Raw genomic sequence first — 21,078 nt, 5'->3', positions numbered from 1 at the left:
CCGTCTAACCTATGTTGAAGATATAAAAGCACGGTGTTAATAGGGCATTCTCTGGGGTCCTCGCGTTGCGAAGAGCACCAGGTGACGAAAAGGTTCCATTTAAACGCGTAAGCCCGTCTCGTAGACGGAGCTCGTGCCGCGTTGATTGTGTTAGATACCGCTTGCGGTAAATCACCTAAACCTTGCGCGCGCTCAACGACCACACATGGAGATCCCACAGGTCGGGGCGCGGGTGCCATAATGTGCCCCCTCCTTGAGAAAGAAGGTCCTTCCTCAGGGGAATCCGCCAGGGAGGGGCTGTCGCGAGGAGCATTAACTCTGGAAACCAATTCTTGCTCGTCCAATATGGGGCGATCAGTAAAAGGCTCTCCTCGTCCTGCCTGACCTTGCACAGTGTCTGTGCGATTAAGCTCACTGGGGGGAATGCGTATTTGCGCATCCCCCGAGGCCAGCTGTGTGCCAATGCGTCCACGCCGAGGCTGCCCTCGGTTAGTGAATAAAATAGGCGACAGTGGGTATCGTCCGGCGACGCAAACAGATCTATCTGCGCACGACCGAACTTCTTCCAAATTAGCTGGACCGTCTGGGGGTGGAGTCGCCATTCGCCGGGGCGCGCAGCTCGAGAAAGCGCGTCCGCTGCTGTATTGAGCGAGCCCGGAATGTGAATGGCACGAAGGGACCTCAGATGCTTCTGACTCCAAAGGAGGAGATGACGAGCGAGATGCGACAGGTGACGGGAGCGCAAACCGCCTTGACGGTTGATATACGCAACGGTCGCAGTGTTGTCGGTGTGTACTAGTACATCCTTCCCTCGCAGCTCCGTAGCGAAGCGTACAAGTCCCAGATATACTGCCCACAACTCTCGGCAATTGATATGCCAGTGCAACTGGGGTGCTGTCCACACCCCTGAAGCTGTAAGCTCGTCGTACGTGGCACCCCAGCCCGTGTCGGACGCATCTGTGTGTACAACAGCATGCCGAGCGATCTGTCTCATGGACACACCGGACCTGAGAAACGCGGGGTCCGACCACGGGGGGAATGTTAGGCGACACGCAGGTGTAATGGTTACACGATGGATGCCGGCGCGCCACGCTCTCCTCGGGACTCGATCGTGAAGCCAACGCTGAAGCGGTCTCATATGGAGCAGCCCGAGCGGTGTCACGGCCGCTGCTGCTGCCATATGCCCCAGGAGCTTTTGAAATTGTTTCAGCGGGACCGCATTCTTCCCTCGGAATGAACCGAGGCAAGTCAGAATTGACTGGACGCGCTCTTCTGTCAAACGCGCCGATAAATCGATCGAGTCCAGTTCCATCCCGAGAAAAGAGATCCTCTGCGTGGGGCAGAGTTTGCTCTTTTCCCAGTTGACCCGAAGACCCAAACGGGCGAGATGCCGAAGCGTTAAATCTCTGTGTTCGCAAAGCGTCCGTCGAGAATGCGCTATTATAAGCCAATCGTCGAGGTAAGCCAATATGCGAACGCCGCTCTCTCTGAGGGGTTTTAACGCCGCCTCCACTACTTTCGTGAACACACGGGGAGAGAGGGATAGCCCGAACGGTAAAACTTTGTACTGGTATGCCCGTCCCTCGAATGCAAACCGGAGAAACGGTCTGTGACGAGGGAGAATGGACACATGAAAGTACGCGTCTTTCAGGTCTATAGCCGCAAACCAATCTTGGGGGCGAATTGAATTGAATATTTGCTTCGGTGTTATCATCCTGAAAGACCTCCTCTGCAGAGATTTGTTCAGAACGCGCAAATCCAAGATCGGTCGTAACCCCCCGCCCTTTTTGGGTACTATAAAATACGGGCTGTAGAAGCCCGATCTCATCTCGGTTGGAGGGACCGGCTCGATCGCGTCCTTCGCCAGCAGGACTTCGACCTCTGCACGCAGTACATGTGCATCGGACGCTTTCACCGTGGTGAAACGAATGCCCGAGAATTTGGGTGTGTGCCGGTTGAATTGTATTTCGTAACCGAGGCGGACAGTGCGTAAAACCCAACGAGACGGGCTGGGAAGCTGAAGCCAAGCCCCCAGGGACCGTACGAGGGGAATTAACGGCACTACCGGGGTACCCGCGGGGGGGCGGCGGAGCGGGACAGGTGGTACTGCCGGTACGTCTGCTGGGACAGCATAAGTATCTACAGTATGTGTGTGTGTGACACTGACCTGAGCCCGCTGAGGGTGACGGTCGTCTGGTCTCCTCAGCGGAGAGCACAGACTCCGAAGAGGGTGCTGGTGGTCCCGTCTCCTCAGCGGAGAGCTGGAACTCCTCAGAACACCCGCTGGCGATAGAGGAGAGGGAGGAAGAGCATGTGAATGCCCGCTCACATCTCTCTCGATCCTCTGAAGACCTGGAGAAGGAATAGGAATGCACTCTTTTTGTGGTTTTGTGGGTGCCGGCTGAGAAGCCGGCGGAACAGAAACAAAACGAAACCAAGGATTCTCCATCCGGCCCTCTACCGGTGGAGGGAGCGGTGCCATCACCATCTCCCGAAGAGTGATCCCATCCGATTCCAGGTCGCCCGTCTCAGGGCCGCTTCGATTTCCGTTTACCACGGGAAGCGGGTGGGGCGGGCGGGGCGGGCTGCCGACGGCTGTTCCCCCTCCGTGGCCTGGAAGATGTTCTAGTGGGGGGGGTGGAGGCAGCCGCCGCAGGGCGCCCTCGGCGAGGAGCAGACGGGCCCGCCGGCGCTGGAGGGCGAGATGCAGGTCGCTTGCGCCGGGGCATGATCTGGGCGATCGCCTCTGTCTGCTTCTGGGCGGCGGAGAACTGCTGGGCAAAAGACTCCACCGACTCACCGAAGAGGCCAGCCTGCGACACTGGAGCGTCCAAGAACTTATTCTTCTCCGCATCCGACATGTCAGCCAGACATAGCCATAAGTGGCGTTCCTGGACCACCATCGTGGACATGGCACGACCAATCGCCTGCGCTGTCACCTTCGTAGCGCGAAGAGCCAGGTCAGTGGCAGCCCGGAGCTCCGAAAGGACAGGCGAGTCGTGTCCTCCCTCGTGCAGATCCCTCAAGGCTTTGGCTTGGTGAACCTGCAGCAACGCCATTGCGTGCAGGGCTGAGGCCGCCTCTCCACATGCCTGGTGGGCAGCGCCCGTTAAACCGGAGGACTGTCTGCAGGCACGAGAGGGGAGGGTTGGGCGGTCCTTCCAAGAGGGAGCGTGTGCCGGACACAGCTGCATCGCGACAGCACGCTCCACGGGAGGGATCCCCGTATAACCCTTAGCGGCTCCGCTGGTGAGGGAGGTGAGGGGGGAGGGCTGAAACGGCCGTAATCTCATGGAAAACGGCGACTTCCAGGTTCTAGTCAGCTCCTCGTGCACCTCGGGGAAGAAAGGCACCGGTGGAGAGGGTTGTGAAACCCGGGCAGCTCCAAAGAACCAATCATCCAGGCGGGACGGTTCGGGCTGAGGGGGGGGAACCCACTCTAACCCTACGGTCTCCGCCGCTCGAGCGAGCACGGCCACCATCTCTGGATCGAACTCCGGCGTCCCAACCCGACCAGAGGGAGGAAGGGCGTCGGGGTCCACGTCAGGGGGAGGAGGCCCACCCTCGGATGCTGCGGCGTCGGTGGACCCGGAGGGCGGCACGATGGATTCTAGAGACATCGTAGAACACGACGCTGAAGTCTCCATCGGCACATCAACCGGCTGTGGATGAGGAGGCTGAGAGCCTGAGGACGAATCCCCCGCTCGGCTCAGCACAGTGATGCGCAGGTCGTCTTTAGAGAGCTTCACAGCCGCACCGTGGCGGCGTTCAGCACTCGCATGACGAGGGTTGCGTTTTTCCCGGAGGAAAGACAACCGTCTGCGCAAATCCACAAGGGACATGTTCTCGCAGTGAGAACACTTACCCCCAGCGAACGCTGCCTCTGCGTGCTCGATGCCCAAACACGAAAGACAACGCTCGTGACCGTCCTTCGGACCCATGTATTTGCCGCACCCAAGATCGCACGGACGAAAAGCCATCCTGAAAAGGACGCTGATGTCCGGATATACGAGAGAGTGGCTGCCTTTAACAAGGCACAAAGCTCTCTCGTATCACTCTTTTAGGGAAATTCACTCAGATGCTCAGTTGATGATGCGCACAGGGAAAGGCAACGCACACACTAAACTCAAAACAAAACAAAGATGTAGAGTCGTGGAATTAAGCGAAGCGTCCGCTGTGGTACTGCTAGTCCAACCAACTTCAGCAATCGAATCCCACCAGAGTAGAGTAGCTTCTCAGTAGCAGATACTGCCGGCTTTCGAAGCGATAAAAAGCTAATTTCCTTATTTGCACCTGCTGCTTATATACGCACCTGGCGGGGCGGCGCCAGCATTATGCAAATATCTCAATGCCAAGTTCATTGGCGTTTTAGTAGTATTCGAAGCAGATTGGTCTCTCTAAGCGAGTTCCCAATTCGTCGGTCACGACGTGACGTCGTAGTGACCGACTGAAAGGGAACACAAGCTTATACAGTATGTAAATATACACACAGACAATGACGCCCCCCGCTGCACGCTAGAATCTCCGGAAAAACAAGCCTATTTTAACCGCAAAATGTACGCTTTTAAATATACAAAAACTGCTATCTCAAACATGGAGAGGCTTCTTCGTGATCTCAACTAACAGATTCTGCAATAAAACGAAAATCACAAATTTCGAAAAAAAAACTTTGTTTCTCATTTTCTCGAAACTTGTGCTGCCGACTTGAGTCCCTGGTTTCCGTGACGGGTCACATATACATGTATGGTCTATGCATATATTTCAAAATATTTGAAAATATAAATATTAAATCCCATATATGAGAATATGTTGCCTAATATATTACATGATATTTTCCAATATACTGCTATATATTTTTGTTTCGTAAGGGACAGTAGCTTACTTTCCTTAATTCCAACGTAGAGATCCTTCGACAATTGGGTTGACACTGGCAAAGTTATGGTTAAGATTTGAGAAAGAGTCAAGCAATTAGATACAGTAGTATGAACTAGCTTGCATTAATGAGACTGGAGGAAGTGTGTGTGTTTGTCTGTAACTTAAATAGTGCAGGGTAAGTGCGTTGTGACTGGTGATGGTGAAAAACTTAGGTGATGATGATTGTGTGGGGAGAGAACCTGGCGAATCTGTTACATAAACTCAAATAGTTGTGTTAATACAACAGGTTTTCCTGTTATTTTGACATAAAATCTAGATATAAAAAGTTATATTTACTTAAAAATATATGCAACATTTTGAATCATGTTATTTAAGTAAACTCAACAGATCATTTTACAGTGTACATTCTTAACATCTTAGGTACCAAACAGAAACCTAATACAGTCTATGAGGAAGTTAATACTAAGGTAAGCTTCAATTTACTCTTCATCATTTATCATGTACATTTTACACATAATACTTGCTGTCATAGTGTTTATTATTCATTAAAGTGTGTAGCATGTTGAGCACCAGACACATTTTTAATGTTTTGGTGACAAACATGATGCTAATCCCGTAATAGGTATTGTCTTTTTTGGTGGTTAGAGATGTTTGCGCACATGCACTTTTTGTAGTTACAGTATGTGTAGTCTGTGTTTACAGTGATAGTTCACCCAAAAATGAAAATTCTGTATAAGTTTATTTATTCTGTTGAACACAAAAAAGTAGCTACTTTTCATAGGTCGGTTAATTACCCCAGAAATAATGCCGATAGTCTTGTCTTTTAAGAACACTTTATGTCGCAGACAGAGGCGGCCTCAGAGGCGCACCTTGTCAACAGACAAGGCAGGCAACTGCTTGGAGCCCCGAGCCACTAGGGGGCCCCTGAGTTCGTTTCTCGGATGGCCAGCTACACCCGGTAGATGAACGTAGATACTCAACATGACTGCATATCAAAATTCCGATTGGATGGAATGTTGATTGACATTGGCTTAGCCCAGTCAAAATCCAACACAGGTGGATAACTTGCCAGTTTCGAAAATGAAGTAGCAAATGGGTGACGTTGTATCGTTCAGTAGAGCTGTCGCAGTTGATCCGTACGGATCACAAACCCATGGTTCGCTCGCATGTGATTCCCAAATGAATATGCAATTTAACCGCAAAAAGGCGCTAAAGTAAGCAGCTTTCTGTACTCACATGTGGTTTAATGTGTCCGGTCCAGCTCCAGTAAGGCGTGATCAATCATCCCTATATGCCCTTCAACGATCAGAACTCTTAATCTGTAAACTTTAGAGAGTTGCATCACTCTGTCTCATAGTGTAATCGATTAAAATACATTTGGTGAATAGTGCAATGAAAAACAACTTAAAGTTTTTATGTGGGACGACTTTATACTGCGCTGTTTGGAATTCGCCTTCCGTCTATGTGTGTGTGCGGCAGGGGCGTCGCTAGACCCCTTTTACTGGGGCACGTGCCCCAGTGTAAATCTTTTGTGCCCTGGTGTAAATCAGCAGTTAACTAGTGCAATCCTTTACAAAGACAATCAGGGCAAAAACGGATCTATATGCAATGAAGTTTTAATTTAATTTACGCTTGTAAAAGCGACGAAGCAGTCGCATTTATCCATGTATGCACAGTCAAAAGGTGACGCCACGTGAGTGAGTTAGCTTATGAAAACATTTCTTTCTGGTTTCTTAAAATATTGTAAAAATATTCTTGTAAAAATAAGTTATTTATCATTGCTATCATTGTATAATGTTGAAAATATTTCTCTGCTGTCATTATTTCCAAACATGTTATGCCATTTATGCCTCCAAACATGTTAATAATGTTAGGTATGATGAAGATTACACTTATATACGCTTATGTATCTTTCGCAGTATCTGTTGCACTGTAGAATAGTGGGTTAAGCAAAGGACATTGTATAGAAGTGTTGCACACTTCTTGCACACAGCAGGCTTTCAAAAAAAGTCAGCAAAAAATGGGTGGCCTGTGCCCCAGTAGAGCTTTGTGTCTAGCATCGCCCCTGGTGTGTGCAGTTAAAGGAATAGTCTACTCATTTTCAATATTAAAATATGTTATTACCTTAACTAAGAACTGTTGAATCATCCCTCTATCATCTGTGTGTGTGCACGTAAGCGCTGGAGCGCGCTGCGACGCTACGATAGCATTTAGCTTAGCCCCATTCATTCAATGGTACCATTTAGAGATAAAGTTAGAAGTGACCAAACACATCAACGTTTTTCCTATTTAAGACGAGTAGTTATACGAGCAAGTTTGGTGGTACAAAATAAAACATAGCGCTTTTCTAAGCGGATTTAAAAGAGTAACTATATTTTATGGCGTAATAGCACTTTTGGGAGTACTTCGACTTGGCGCAGTAACACCCTCCCTCTCCCATTATGAGAGTGAGAAGGGGAGCGGACTTTTCAGGCGAGTCGAAGTACTCCCAAAAGTGCTATTACGCCATAAAATATAGTTCCTCTTTTAAATCCGCTTAGAAAAGCGCTACGTTTTATTTTGTACCACCAAACTTGCTCGTACGACTACTCGTCTTAAATAGGAAAAACGTTGATGTGTTTGGTCACTTCTAACTTTATCTCTAAAGCCCTTTTCACACAGATATTCCGTAAGATACACGGGACAGGCATCCTGGAATTTTACGGGACCGCTTGATATTTTATTCATTCACACTGCCAAGTTTACACGGCATCTGATGGTCCCGGAAAGACACGTGACATGTTGAAAGTCCCGCCCTCTCTTCTACGCAGCGTCTGAAGTTTGCATATTATTTATTATTTCTCTCTCCAGAAACAACTCGCGTGCATTTTTGTTTATGATAAGACTACAAAGGAGCGCGTGAATGCACAGTTCTATTCTGGTGAATGATCTCAGCTTCAGAGTGTATATTTGACAAGCTCCCTGATTTCTGCTTTGATACAGTTTTCAGACATTTCTCATCGTGATTGTTTATATGCATTTAAAACCCGCATTTTGAGGAGCTGAACAATATATCTCGTTGGGATGACATGCGGGTATTTTCGTTTATTATTGCTCAAATGAGCACGTGACGCGATATTCTTTTATGCTGCTGAATGATCTCCGTTTCAACGCAGTAAGTAACGAGCTAACTTACCTGATATCCGCTTCAGTCTAGTATGCTGACATTTCTCGTAGTGAATGTTGTAAATCCCTGATTTTAAAGAGTTGAACCAACTTCATGTTGCCATGACACGCGCGTCCTCACTACGGCACGTGCGTCATTGTTTATGCGTCTCATATATCATTTCCTGATAACTGCTTCAATCTAGTTTGCAACATTTCTCGTGGTGAATGTTTATATACATGTTAGTTTGCAACATTTCTCGTGGTGAATGTTTATATACATGTTATCTCTCGTTGTAAGGAGCTGAACCATAACTTGTGTTGTGATGATGACGCGCGCGTCCTCACTTCGACACGCCCTTTATGGCATTCTTGTTCACACAGAGGGTTACCCGCGTATCTTACTAGGTCCTCTTTCCGGCAACGATGCCAGAAGATTAACGGAACGAGTTTTTGTTCACACAGATGCTTGTCTGGCAATTTTACGGGTATTTTCTGGGACCAGAGGTCTGTGTGAATGAGGTTTAAATGGTACCATTGAATGAATGGGGCTAAGCTAAATGCTATCGTAGCGTCGCAGCGCGCTCCAGCGCTTACGTGCACACACACAGATGATAGAGGGATGATTCAACAGTTCTTAGTTAAGGTAATAACATATTTTAATATTGAAAATGAGTAGACTATTCCTTTAAGTGCACTCAGTAGCACATACACGGAGAGACGCGTTTCAAAAAGCAAGCAAACACAAAAATCTTTCTCTTCTTGACAGGGCACATACAAACAAAATGATCCACACAGTATTCTTTTTTCATAAATCCTTTGTTTATGTCTAATCTACTAATCTAGTATATGTATAGATTAGAAGCAGAAACCAGTCTGTGCTTATTTGGTCTTAAAGAGACAGACACCTCAATTAACCTACTTAAGTCTGTCATTTATGTTAATCAAACAACCCAAGACAAGAGAAAAATCACTTCTGTAGCTTTAAAAATACATATAAATATATAATAAAATGAATAATTATTATAAAAATTAATAATTATATTTAATTCATAAAATAACGAGTAATTTTAGACCTTACTTAATGTGCAACTTTTTATTTTTTATTCTTGATTTGTTCTTGATCTATGATTCACAGTTAACATTTTAGTCAAGTGTCCCTAAACTTTTGAACAGTACTTTCCTCTAATCTAACTAACGGGAAGACCTGAATTGAATAGCGGCTACAGCTATAGCTCAGAACACTGGTCGGAAGGGCCCCCTAGGAATTTTTGCTTAGGGCCCCCATAGACTCTAGAATCAACTCTGATTGTACTTATTTTACTCCTGCTCCTTTTCTGTATGTTCCAAAAAACATATATGTTATAATATGTCCTGTATTATTTAATATAACCAAATATCTAATTTACATTTGGCTCAAATGATAGCTCAAGAAATAACATGCAAAACGCTAAGTTTTAAAGAACAAAGTGATTTAGAGAATGACCAACTATAGATCAAATGTAGAGAGGATGCTAGGGATCAGAAGTGCATAATGATACAATTAAATATATATTTATAATTTCCTTTAATCAGGTACCCAATTTTAACTGATAATTGGACATCTCTGACCACTCTGCCATGTCCGTGTAACAAAATGATCAAAAAGATGACGTGGTGTAAAAATTCTACTACAGTTTGATACTACAGATGCACAGCTCAAACATAACTGCTCTTTCTTTCAGATTAAACCAATGGAAACAATCAAAGGTGACTCTCATATATATGATCAGGTAAGAACATTTACTAAACACTTTTGCTTATTAAGAGTGTTAGCAAGAAAATAATCGATTTAAGGCATTGAAAATAGCATTAGAGTTCAGTGGAGTTTTAAACATTTAAAGGACAGTGTTTAATGAATTATTAGTGTAGATTTTAAAGATCATTAGGAGTTGATCTACAGTCAAACAGATGTGCACATTTGCCACATTAATTAATATTTTTATTTACTGATATAGGCTGGGACAATTTCTTTAGAATAACTGATCACCTAAGCCCCATAGAAAATCATTTTCTAAATACCAAATTCTTTTATAAGATCCTGGCTCAGACAAAAGAGGAAAAGGAAGAAAACAGCACAATCTACCACACAGTGGGGCAACACCTCCAGCATCAGGCCAGAGATTAAACTTATTCACAAGTGTGCAAACAACCACCTAAGTGACCAGACACCGCGTTATCTAACTGTACCTGAGATTAAAATGAAAACAACGTCTTGGCAGTCATGAAGAAGATACACAAGTTAATTTGTTCAGTTGCATAAATGCAATCTTACAGAAGAATATATAGAAATTAGAGCCCGACCGATTTATCGTTTTGCTGATTTTATCGGCTGATATGAGCCTGTCGCTGATATATCTGTATCGGCGTATAAGCCGCAGATATGAAGCCTATATGAACGTTCCTTACAGAAGACATTAAATGCTTTTGAAAGATGTAAGTACTTGTTTTTCCAGCAGAGTGCGCCCTACTGGTTGCGCATGGTGACCCAGGTCACTCACTGTAGTGACACCAGCCAACCCCCCTTCACTTCAGTCAGTCCCTCAGTTCAGGTGGAGGCAGCCACGCGGTTTCTTCACAACATTTTACACCTGGTATTAAGACGCGCTTTGGTTGATTGGATTATAAGTGGGCGAGAAAGACACATTGCCGGTTTACATTTGGTGTTTTTAATCCGTCTCTTTTGTCCACTTGCGAGTTGTTTAAAACGCAAGCGAAAGAAATGACGCGAGGTGGAGAAAGGACGCGCTTTAACTGCCGCGCAGTCTGTGGGAGTACAGCTGCTTGTGCTGTTACTGAACATGCTAAATTAAAGAGCCGGAGAGAAGACGCTTTAGTTTGATAAAAGTTTAAAGTACCGGCAGAACACTGTGGGTTCGTGTTATAAAAACGTTGTGCAGTATATTAAACATAAGCCTACATCATTATGTTGTCAGCAAGTCAAGCATTGTCGTCTTAACGGTAAGTTTCTAATTAATTTGTGAAGTACATAACTTATTGTAAAGCTAATAAACAATGACTTTATAAGTTTCCATTTTCAAAATAAGCCCAATATAACATTATTCTCGTCAAAACTGACAATCATTTAAGTTATATGTATTTTGTTTTGTTTGTGTTTTAAAGTTATTTATAATTAGTCAAGTTTACTGTTTTGTGCACTTATATCAGAATCATTTTGAATAGTAAAGTTTATTGTTAACTTGTAAAACACACCTGCCTACAGTATATTACATATATTTGTCACGTCATTTTAAGTGTTTGATCACCACATTTGTGAGTGATCATTGCAAAAAAAGTATTTATATATAGTATATTCTGTTAATGTATATAGTGTATTATATGTACAGTAGCCTGCTGTAGTATAATGTACTGTAGTATATGTGTACTGTACTATAATATACACATAAAGAATACCGGCCGATATATCGTTATCGGTGTTTTTTTACTCCCTAATATCTGTATCGGCAACGGCCCCAAAAAATGCATATCGGTCGGGCTCTAATAGAAATGTACTTTTATTTCATTAAATGTATAGCTCACTGTTAGAATTTAAATGTTGTTCCCCCACACCCCACATTTATATATTTGATATATTTTTATAGAACCTTGTATATTTCTTTATTTTTATACTCGTTTGATTAATGAAGCAATGAAACCGTTCATTTATCTTGTATTTACCAAGTTGAGATTGAGTTGTGACATTTCCCTTGGCTATGCACAAAAGCTTGATATGGGCTGATCAGTCCAGGTCATGAAGTTCGACCAGACTTTCCTGTTCCAATCTCCCCTCCTCGTTTGCACCATACAACTGTCTAAGCATGATTATTTATGTATCCGTATCCAGATGTTCTTGCGAAGGGACCGATCATGCGATTGTTCTCCAGACATGTTTGCTCAATAGCTGCTCCCATGATTCTTCTAGACATTATCTAATGTTCATCAGGTAATGTTCATCAGTGCTTCCTTTCTGTACCCTATATAATGTGAAGTCTGTGTAATAAACTTTGGTCTATGTTCGAACGGCATTTGGTGTCAGTGTCTTTCATGGCCCCTGATATATATCAGAACTCTCTGCTGCTCACCTCTGACCTCCAGACTATGTGTTAGGTTTATTCAATTTACCTTAACAACAATTAAGACACATCAGACAGACCAAGAATAAAGGTTTAAAACTCGCAAGGGGGAAAGAACCAGAGAGATTCCTCTTAAAGAAATGCTCAAGCTGTCTCTATCTGTTTCTTTACCTGCAAGCTCATTTTATTAGATGGGTTGACACCCAAAAAAAGATAAGTGCAAGACATCATACGTCATGAATGTAAGTAACACACACATACACACACATCTAAAAGCATCTTTAAACTAGACTATAGAAAAAGCTGTGTTCCAAATAGATAAGCAAAACTTTCCACCACCCCAAACTAAGAAGGGTGGGGGGTTTTAAGATTAAAGAACAGTACGTATTCTTTTTATGTTGCTATAAGGAAAAGCAAAGTATTGGTTATAAAGAAACATCCATAAATGGTAATAAAATCATTTTCTCCAACATTCCCTCCTGTTTATCATTTATCCTGTTTCTTTTCCAGGTACACCCCGCTATCTTTAATAGGAAAAATAAAAAACATAACAAACAAAAACATTATATCATTGTATCAGTTTTATCTGAAGTATTGACTCGTGAAAATACTTCATAATCAATCCACTGCAAAGTTTCCCATAAAATACGGGAATATGTCTGAAAACGTAGAATAAATCATTTTTCTCATTAATTTCACAACACAGGTTAACACACAGCTCAGATACATTCAAATGAGGAACAAGACAAATCTCACTTATATACACATTTTTAGAAGCCGTTTCGACAACAACTCTCTAAACAACCATTTGGAGACACCATCAGTAACATAGTCTTTTTCAACGGCTTCACGTAGCATGGTGAGGTTGTTAATGGCCTGTTTGATTACCTGTCCATCATGCATAGGGTTGTTAGTTCTTCTTTGATATCTTTCAATGCTGCTCTGGTGCTACTAAGAAATACCTCAAATCAATAGTCAGTGGTTTCCATTCTCAACATAAGTTTTCCAGTTCCTAGCCAAGGAAAGAGCAAGTCGAACTTTCTGACCGTTGGACCATAGCTTGTGGTCATTGGGGGCATCAGTTCCCCACAGGGAGTCGTGCTTCTTAAAGAGATCTCTATTGGTGCGATGTTGAACTTCCTTTGCGGTGATGATGAAAGAGTGATCTGTTGGTAGGGTGGGGGCACACCGGCCCTTCCACACAGTAGAAAGATGGTGATAAATGTCTAATCCGCAAAGCCACACAAAGTTCATCTGATAATTTGTACATACAACTCCTCTGTTAGCTTCGGATTGTCTGAAATGTCCTGTTTGATTTTTAGTACAAGGCGTGAATATGCGTTTACAGTTCTGTTTGGGCACTTTTCAAAGAAAAACCTCATCTCCTATGGTCACAGTGTTCTCATAACAAATAACTGGGCACTCGGAGGAACATGGAGTGGGCTGTACATTTTATCACTAACATTAAACGTTATACCCATAAACTTCTTAAAAGTCAGTTTCTTAATATCCACAGGTGGCAGGCGGTTTTGCAAAGTCATGTTTAGAAACTGTGGTGAATAAGCTGATACTAGACATTCAGGAAACAGGTCGGAAACGTTTATCAAAGGTTCAGGAACTACATGCAGATTCATTCCTGACTTGGGCATCTTCTTTGATCTGCTGCCACTTGCCTTTCTCCTTCCTCTTAGAATCATCTTGCTTAACTTGCTTCGTCCAGCCAGGCGGGGTCTCACACACCAGCATGACTGCTAGGATCACAATGATTATTTTTAGAAAATCAGCCATTTCTTCTGTTCTGCATAGACAGGACAGTGCTAACTAATATTACCTACAATGTCTTCTGTGGTAAACTTCCCTTGCTCCCGTAAAAAATAAACAGGGGTCACAAAAAAATCTTCCGGGTCCACTAACTTACCCACACTTTCTCTGACCTAGATTAACTAAACAACAACTTCACTGTCCTGAACAGAACAAACCAACTGTTTCTTGATGTGGCTGAGATGTATCCATGAAGGTCTTTCTGCAATCTTTACTGCTGTCGGTTTGGTTATAAGAACTTGATAAGGGCCTTCCCTCTTCGGCTGGACCAATTTTTTCGTTTGATGACTTTAATGAAGACGTAGTCACCTGGCTGGACAGCTGCTTCCTGTATGACAGAGAGAGAGAAAATCTGGCAGTATGTTTGCTTTTAACACTTCTCATTTAGAGAAAATTGCTTTTAAATCATCACTAAAGTTTTATTCTTCTTCATTCTTTTGCAAAGGGGAGGTTAACAGGGACCTTCCAAACTGTCTTCCAAAAATGATCTCTAATGGATTAGGTAATTTCACAGTTAGAGTTTTTCTGACTAAATCAATACAGTTTCATCCATACATTTATTATATATATATATATATATTTTTTTTTTCCCCCTATTCTTTTACCATGACATTGATTTATTCCACCAGTCCTGCAATTTGTGGATGATATGCACAATGATTCTTTAAAGTGATGTCTAGGTTTGTGGCTTTTTATTACCTCATTCACAAAATGGGGACCACTATCACTATATATTTTCTCAGGAATGCCATCAGTATTTGTATGGACCACTCTGATTCAATTCAATGAAGTCCATACAAATATTCTGAAAAGGGCATTCTGGTTCCGGGAATTTACCTCTCAGTAGTCTCACATTTCCTTGTTCATTATGCTTTATGTATATAGTACATGCTTTACAAAATTTTTTTTAGTAAGAATTAAATCCATAGATTATAAAATGATCCTCGTATAACATGTTCCTCTATTACTTTATACTCCCCCCTGTTGAGACATGGGCAAAGACCATGGCTCAAACAATTAATTATGAGTTATTGACTTTCCTGTAGAGGTCTTCATACCTCTCCGTTCCCATTGTTTTTCAAATCAAAAACAACAAGCAGACAACCAAACCAAAAAACAAAACAAAAATGTAAATAAAAATTCAAAAGGCTTACTGACAATTGTTTGAACAGTTAATGATTGGCCTTTTTTCCAAAAGACATGCTCTTGTTAAAGCTAGTTTTCTCTGCACACTTGTGCTGAATGTGTATTTAGCAATTGTCTGGCTTCTATAATTTGATCTGAGCTAACTACTTCATATCCTGTGATAGTTTTGCCTGCACTATCTTTATAACACGAACCATCTATAAACCACACTTCTCCTTTTTCTACTGGTTTGTCTTTTAGATCTGGTCTGGCCAAAACCAATTGATCTGTTAGTTCAATACAACAATTAGGTTTTCCTAAAATTGCTGGGTTTAGTATATTACACCTCTGAATGGAAATTTGTGGTTGTGAGATTAGCACGGTCATACAAGATATATATCGAGCAGGTGATAAGAACTTCTTCAGTTTAGTTTTTAAAAGTAAAATATATACACCATGTGTAATTAAAGCAACAACATGTAAGTCTAGCTCTCAGGGTCCCCCTACAGTTGGGTAACAGTATTGTCTTCTACTACTGTCGTAAAATCTGCCATAGTTACACCAGGAGGGGATACACGTACGATAAACACGAACTCTGCAGGAGTTCGCACGTCTTGGGCAGACTGCCTGTGAAATGTCTTCATCCGAGGTACAGTGGAATATATTTCAGCATGTCATATAATTTAATATATAATATCATTATACAATATACACACAATATAAACAATATAATTTCACGGGTTTTTTTTTTCAATCGCCAAAATATCACGTAGCTCCCGTTTATAAGCCAGCGTTATTATATGAATATGCTAATTCAATGTTTGTGTGGTAAATCAATGTTTGTGTGGTAGGTAATAGCCATAATATGTCGTAAAAATATTATAATATCAAGCTACCATAGATGAATATTTTGGCGATTGAAAGGCGCTATATAAAATAAAGATTATTATTATTATTATTACTTGCAAGAATTTAGCACCACCAAAGTTTTACACCCCATTTAGAAATAGGCTTACTTCTGACTTTTGTTGTCCTAAAAAGGGGTTTCGTCATAAAACACTACTCCAACATTAGGCTGTACAAAGTTTGCACTTGAACCATAACACTTATATCTTGTTTTATCAGGAATCTGTTGTTCAGGACTATGCCTGTACCTCTGCTTCATCTGATTTTGAGCCTCCACAGCATAGTACATCTGGGAGAGGAAGGGGGAGGGGGAGGATACAAGAGGACATGGACCCTGAGAGCCAGCAGAAGATTCAGAGTTTGCAGGATCAGCGTGATGCGGAAATGCAGGCCAGAATCCAGGCATTGGACCCTCAGCAAAGAGATGCACTTCTCCAGAGGATCATGACAAGACTCCCTGGCTTGATGTTTGTATGTGTTGGCCTTGCTGGAGGATTCCGAACAGCCGAGAGTCCCTGCTGGAGCTGTTCTCCAGTGGTGCACCTGTTCAAACTGTAGAGAAATGAACACTGACATTGAGAGACTCTGCTGCAGGCAAACACCAGACACCTGCATCAGTAACATGGCCCATATGTGACCCATCACGGAAACCAGGGACACAAGTCGGCAGCACAAGTTTCGAGAAAATGAGAAACAAAGTTTTTTTTTTTCAAAATTTGTGATTTTCGTTTTATTGCAGAATCTGTTAGTTGAGATCACGAAGAAGCCTCTCCATGTTTGAGATAGCAGTTTTTGTATATTTAAAAGCGTACATTTTGCGGTTAAAATAGGCTTGTTTTTCGGGAGATTCTAGCGTGCAGCGGGGGGGGGTCATTGTCTGTGTGTATATTTACATACTGTATAAGCTTGTGTTTTCGCCTCCGCCCCCAAAGGGAACAGCGTGACTACTAAATAGGGATAGTTCGCCCAAAAATGAAAATAATGTAATTAATGACTCACCCTTATGTCGTTTTAAACTCGGAAGACCTCCGTTCATCTTCGGAACACAGTTTAAGATGTTTTATCGTTAGATTTAGTCCGAGAGCTTTCTATCCCCTTCATTGAAAATCTATGTATGGTTTCCATGTCCAGAAAGGTATTAAAACATCATCAAAGTAGTCCATGTGATATCAGTGGGTCAGTAAGATTGTGTTGATGCATCGAAAATACAGTTTGGTCCAAAAATAGCAGAATTACGACTTTATTCAGCATTGTCTTCTCTTCCGGCTCGAGAGTGAAGTCAGGTGACTGTAGTGACGCGGCTGCCCTGTTCCTCAGACATGTATGCTAAGTTTTTTTTTTTTTTTAACTCATAGCGTGCGTCTCCCCAGACTGTAAAGCTCGGGCGCACAAAACAAAAGAAAAATAAAAGAAGCTGGGGCGGAACAAATAACAGTCAGCCGCATCGTACGTCAGCCGCGTCACTGACTTTAGGCGGAGCCGCAGTCGGATGACGTCAAAGTACCGCGAGAGCTCTTAAGGAATCTTACGGAGTAGTTTAATTTTGACTCGCTCTCGCGGTACTTTGACGTCATCTCTATGTCAGTTCTTGCAGCGCAGCATGAGTCCAAACACACAGAAGTTACACAGATATAGTTGTATTCTTTATATAATTGGCTACATGTTTTGTCTATCAATATTTTCCATGAAGTCATTGGCTGATGGAGGAACGAGCGAGCGATTGGTAACATCTCTAAAGGATGTCACGTTTTCGACGGCGCTGTTTGGATGATCTATTATACTACTTCCCTATTTTAAATACAAACTTTGAAGGCGGGTTCATGTGTTTAACGGAGTGTAAGCTCATATACCCTTACATGTTACGATTTAAATAGTCTTCAGATTGTATATTATATTGTATTACCAGTCATGCGAAATCTGATGTAAACAATCTATATTTCACGGATTATACGCATTTGTGGACAAATATGGTCATTGGATAATCTGAAACAGACTGGATTCGACTTGTGATCCCCACAAAGGTAAAAGAGTCATGTTTATTTTTGCGTGTTGTCATTTGGTCATAAAATACTACATATGATGCTAGAACATCTCAAAAAGGGTTTTACAGGGGGTATGGCTTAGCTAAATGAGATGTAAATGAGCCCTATTGTCTCCCCAGCTGAAAATAAGAGTCCCTTTCGTCTCGATTTTCTCGGTTTGAGTATTTCTGAGTTCCGATATTCAAATGGCCACAACTTCTCCAAATCTTATCAGATTTCCATGTGTTAGACATCGTTGGAAAGCTTAGAAACTTTCAGAATCTGTGAATAACTCAAAATGCCCAGATCCGACTTGTGTCCCTACTTTCCGTGACTGGTCACATATGCGCCTGTATATACTGGACGAAGGGGTGTTACGGTTGGCTCGGGCAGCTTGGAATGACATTTTTGCTATTGAAGATAACCAGGAACCAGGTGTAGAGCAAAGGCAAAACAGGCATGCAGCCTATCGCCAGTTTGTGCTCTGGTCGCAGGGTCGCCTTGGGGAGGGGAACAGAGTCGTCATCCCGAGCTGCTGTGTGTGGCGAATCAGAGACACTTTTCCAGACCCAAGGGCACAGTATGTAGGTTTCAGGGTTCGCCGGCTCATGTAGACAAATATTTTGAATTTTGCTGTAAATAGTGTGTTCCATGTATTTATTTGTGTTGTTTGAAAATAAATACAGAAGTTTTTGCAAAACAGGACAAACTTTTATTTTTTTTACCTTATCAAGTATTACACACACACACACACACACACACACACACACACAAAAACAATTAACTTTGGGGAACACCTTTACCACGAGCCACATGTGCCCTAACTAGTTCTTCTGTTCGTGGTGGCTGTACTGGAGCCAGAACACCTAAGTGCCTGGGATCATCTGGCCTGAGGGTCTGTTTCCTGGGAAGACCACCTCCACTTTGCAGCCTCTTTGCAACGATGGCCCTCTGCAGGTCTGGAATGTAGGAGTAATCCTTTTTCTCCTTCAATGTGTAGACACTCCAGAATTTGGACCGCTTGTTGTAGTATCGTCTGTAACTAGAAAGAAGGTTAAAATTGTAATAACAAATGTCAAAATACACTAAGATTCCAAAAGGGAATACCTCAGCAGATGCTAAAAACTTACATCTTGTGTCCATCTCTATTTCTTGAAGGGAGACAGTGATTGTGACAGTTGTAGTCTATTGCTGCAAGTAGGGTCCGTGTGCGATACACTACTGCGTTGTAGGAATACCGCTTCCCTGCATACATGGGTATGTGATTTTGGAAGTTTTCCAGATCTGATGTAGTCCTGCAGTGTGGGAGAACAAACAAACACTTCAGTGTTACTTTGCTTTGATAGTAACTAACATACTACTAATCATAATGATCTGCAAAGAACATGTTTTTTAATAAAGTTATTGAAACAGGATATAGTAGCACCACTCAGGATAACTTTATTGTAAGACACTGGTAGTGTACACAAAAGGTAATGTATATCTTAGGGCTGCATATACAACTAATCGTTTGCAGAATAAAAGTTTGTGTTTACATCATATATGTGTGTGTAGTGTATATAATAATAATGATGTATATATAAACACACTTGCATGTATAATTTTAAGAAAAAAATATTTATATATTTAGCATTCATGTGTTTATTTATTATAAATATACACATGTACATATTTTTAAATATATATATATGCACCTGTGTGTGTATATAAATTATCATTATATACAGTAAACATACATATATGATGAAAACAAAAACTTTTATTCTGCAAACGATTAGTTGTGATTAGTTTTTATGCAGGTCTAGTATATACCTAAAGTTGATGAACTTCTTAACATTCTTCAACCAACGCTTGTCCAGGACGATGGCTACTAATGCTTGGTGAGCTGCTGAACCTGGAATCACACATCATCATATTGTGAGAACGACAAAAGTCCATTCAAAGCAACACACACTCCTAATGAAAATAAATTAGAATTACCTTGTTCTATCCATGTTTTGTCCTGGGTTCCATCACCAAGTGGTTCATGCTCACACGATCCAGTAGCCCAGGTGTGCTGGTTGCGAACGTGGTGTATAACAGCATGCCACTTCAGCTGCAGAAATACAAAACAGGAATAGAAACGTGATCTCTCTCGCTTCTGTACACACAGCAAAACAACCATTTTGTTTACAGCATCGATTCACTTCCAAAAAACATACCTTGAATTCCTCTACCGAAGACGCTTGTTTAGCACAATACCAGAAATGGCTTACAATGTCCCTGATCCATGGCAAAATTTCAGACTGGTCCCTCATCACACCAGCCTGAAAAAAGGACGTGCCAGTGTGAGACAGCCCCCATAAATATGCTGCTGCTTTTCAGAAAGATATGTAAAAGGTTGAAATACGGTTACTAACAACTCACTCATCACTCATAAAAACTTTGCTTACCCGTCGCAGCTTCTTCCCCAAATTTTTTGCTGCGTGCCAAATATCTAGGGAATGATGTAGACCCCATTGCTTGTATTTTACATCTGGTTCTGTGAAAAAAGAAGCCTTTAGAAAAAAATCTATCAATTTCATAATCCACAATTGAAACATTTCGGCCATTTTCCTTACTCAGCAAAGAAGTAATTTGAGGGTGGGCATCAGTCACCACTTCCGATATATGGATCTCCGGCAAGAGTGCGTCCATTGTTCGGATAAAACACTCCTTCTCCATAACCACTGAGTTCCTGTTTGTTTCCCGCTTATCCAGAGAGACAGTGTGTACGATGTCTCTAGATTCCTGCTCTATGGTTGTGTAGGTGCAATACTGTGCACAGTGGCCTACACAATGTAGAGCATAGTGGTCAATATGTCAACTGTGCAAATCATAATCTTTCGCTCTGTCTTCCTTTCTTCCACCCTCCCTCACTCCCACCCACCCTCAGACGCACGCACGCACACACTTACCTGGAGAATCCATTCTGCCATCACCTAATGAGAAGACAAAACAAAAACAAACATTACAAAAGATATCACAACATGATCTTGATAAGTATTAGCAAAACACAGACATGTCAATATAATCTTAGGTGACAAAGGTATCAA

At 42.3% G+C, this 21,078-nt stretch overlaps 1 protein-coding gene across 2 annotated transcripts in view; it reads left to right on the top strand.

Annotated features, from left to right (window-relative positions):
• The window catches only part of LOC135767163 (CD48 antigen-like), a 45,054-nt gene extending 32,971 nt beyond the window's left edge, over nucleotides 1-12,083 (top strand). The window contains exons 5-7 of one of the 2 annotated variants that reach the window (XM_065276819.1): nucleotides 5,296-5,342; nucleotides 9,744-9,791; nucleotides 10,097-12,083. In XM_065276819.1, coding sequence (XP_065132891.1) covers nucleotides 5,296-5,342; nucleotides 9,744-9,791; nucleotides 10,097-10,186 — 185 coding nt within the window. In that variant the 3' untranslated portion in view covers nucleotides 10,187-12,083. The remainder of the gene's footprint in view (nucleotides 1-5,295; nucleotides 5,343-9,743; nucleotides 9,792-10,096) is intronic. The other variant, XM_065276820.1, reaches the window with a different exon arrangement.
• The last annotated feature ends 8,995 nt before the right edge of the window (nucleotides 12,084-21,078 follow it).

Source organism: Paramisgurnus dabryanus, chromosome 6 (assembly GCF_030506205.2).
Source record: "Paramisgurnus dabryanus chromosome 6, PD_genome_1.1, whole genome shotgun sequence".
Taxonomy (NCBI): Eukaryota; Metazoa; Chordata; class Actinopteri; order Cypriniformes; family Cobitidae; genus Paramisgurnus; species Paramisgurnus dabryanus.
Note: the sequence above shows the minus strand (reverse complement) of the source record. Positions and strands in the feature narration are given on the sequence as shown.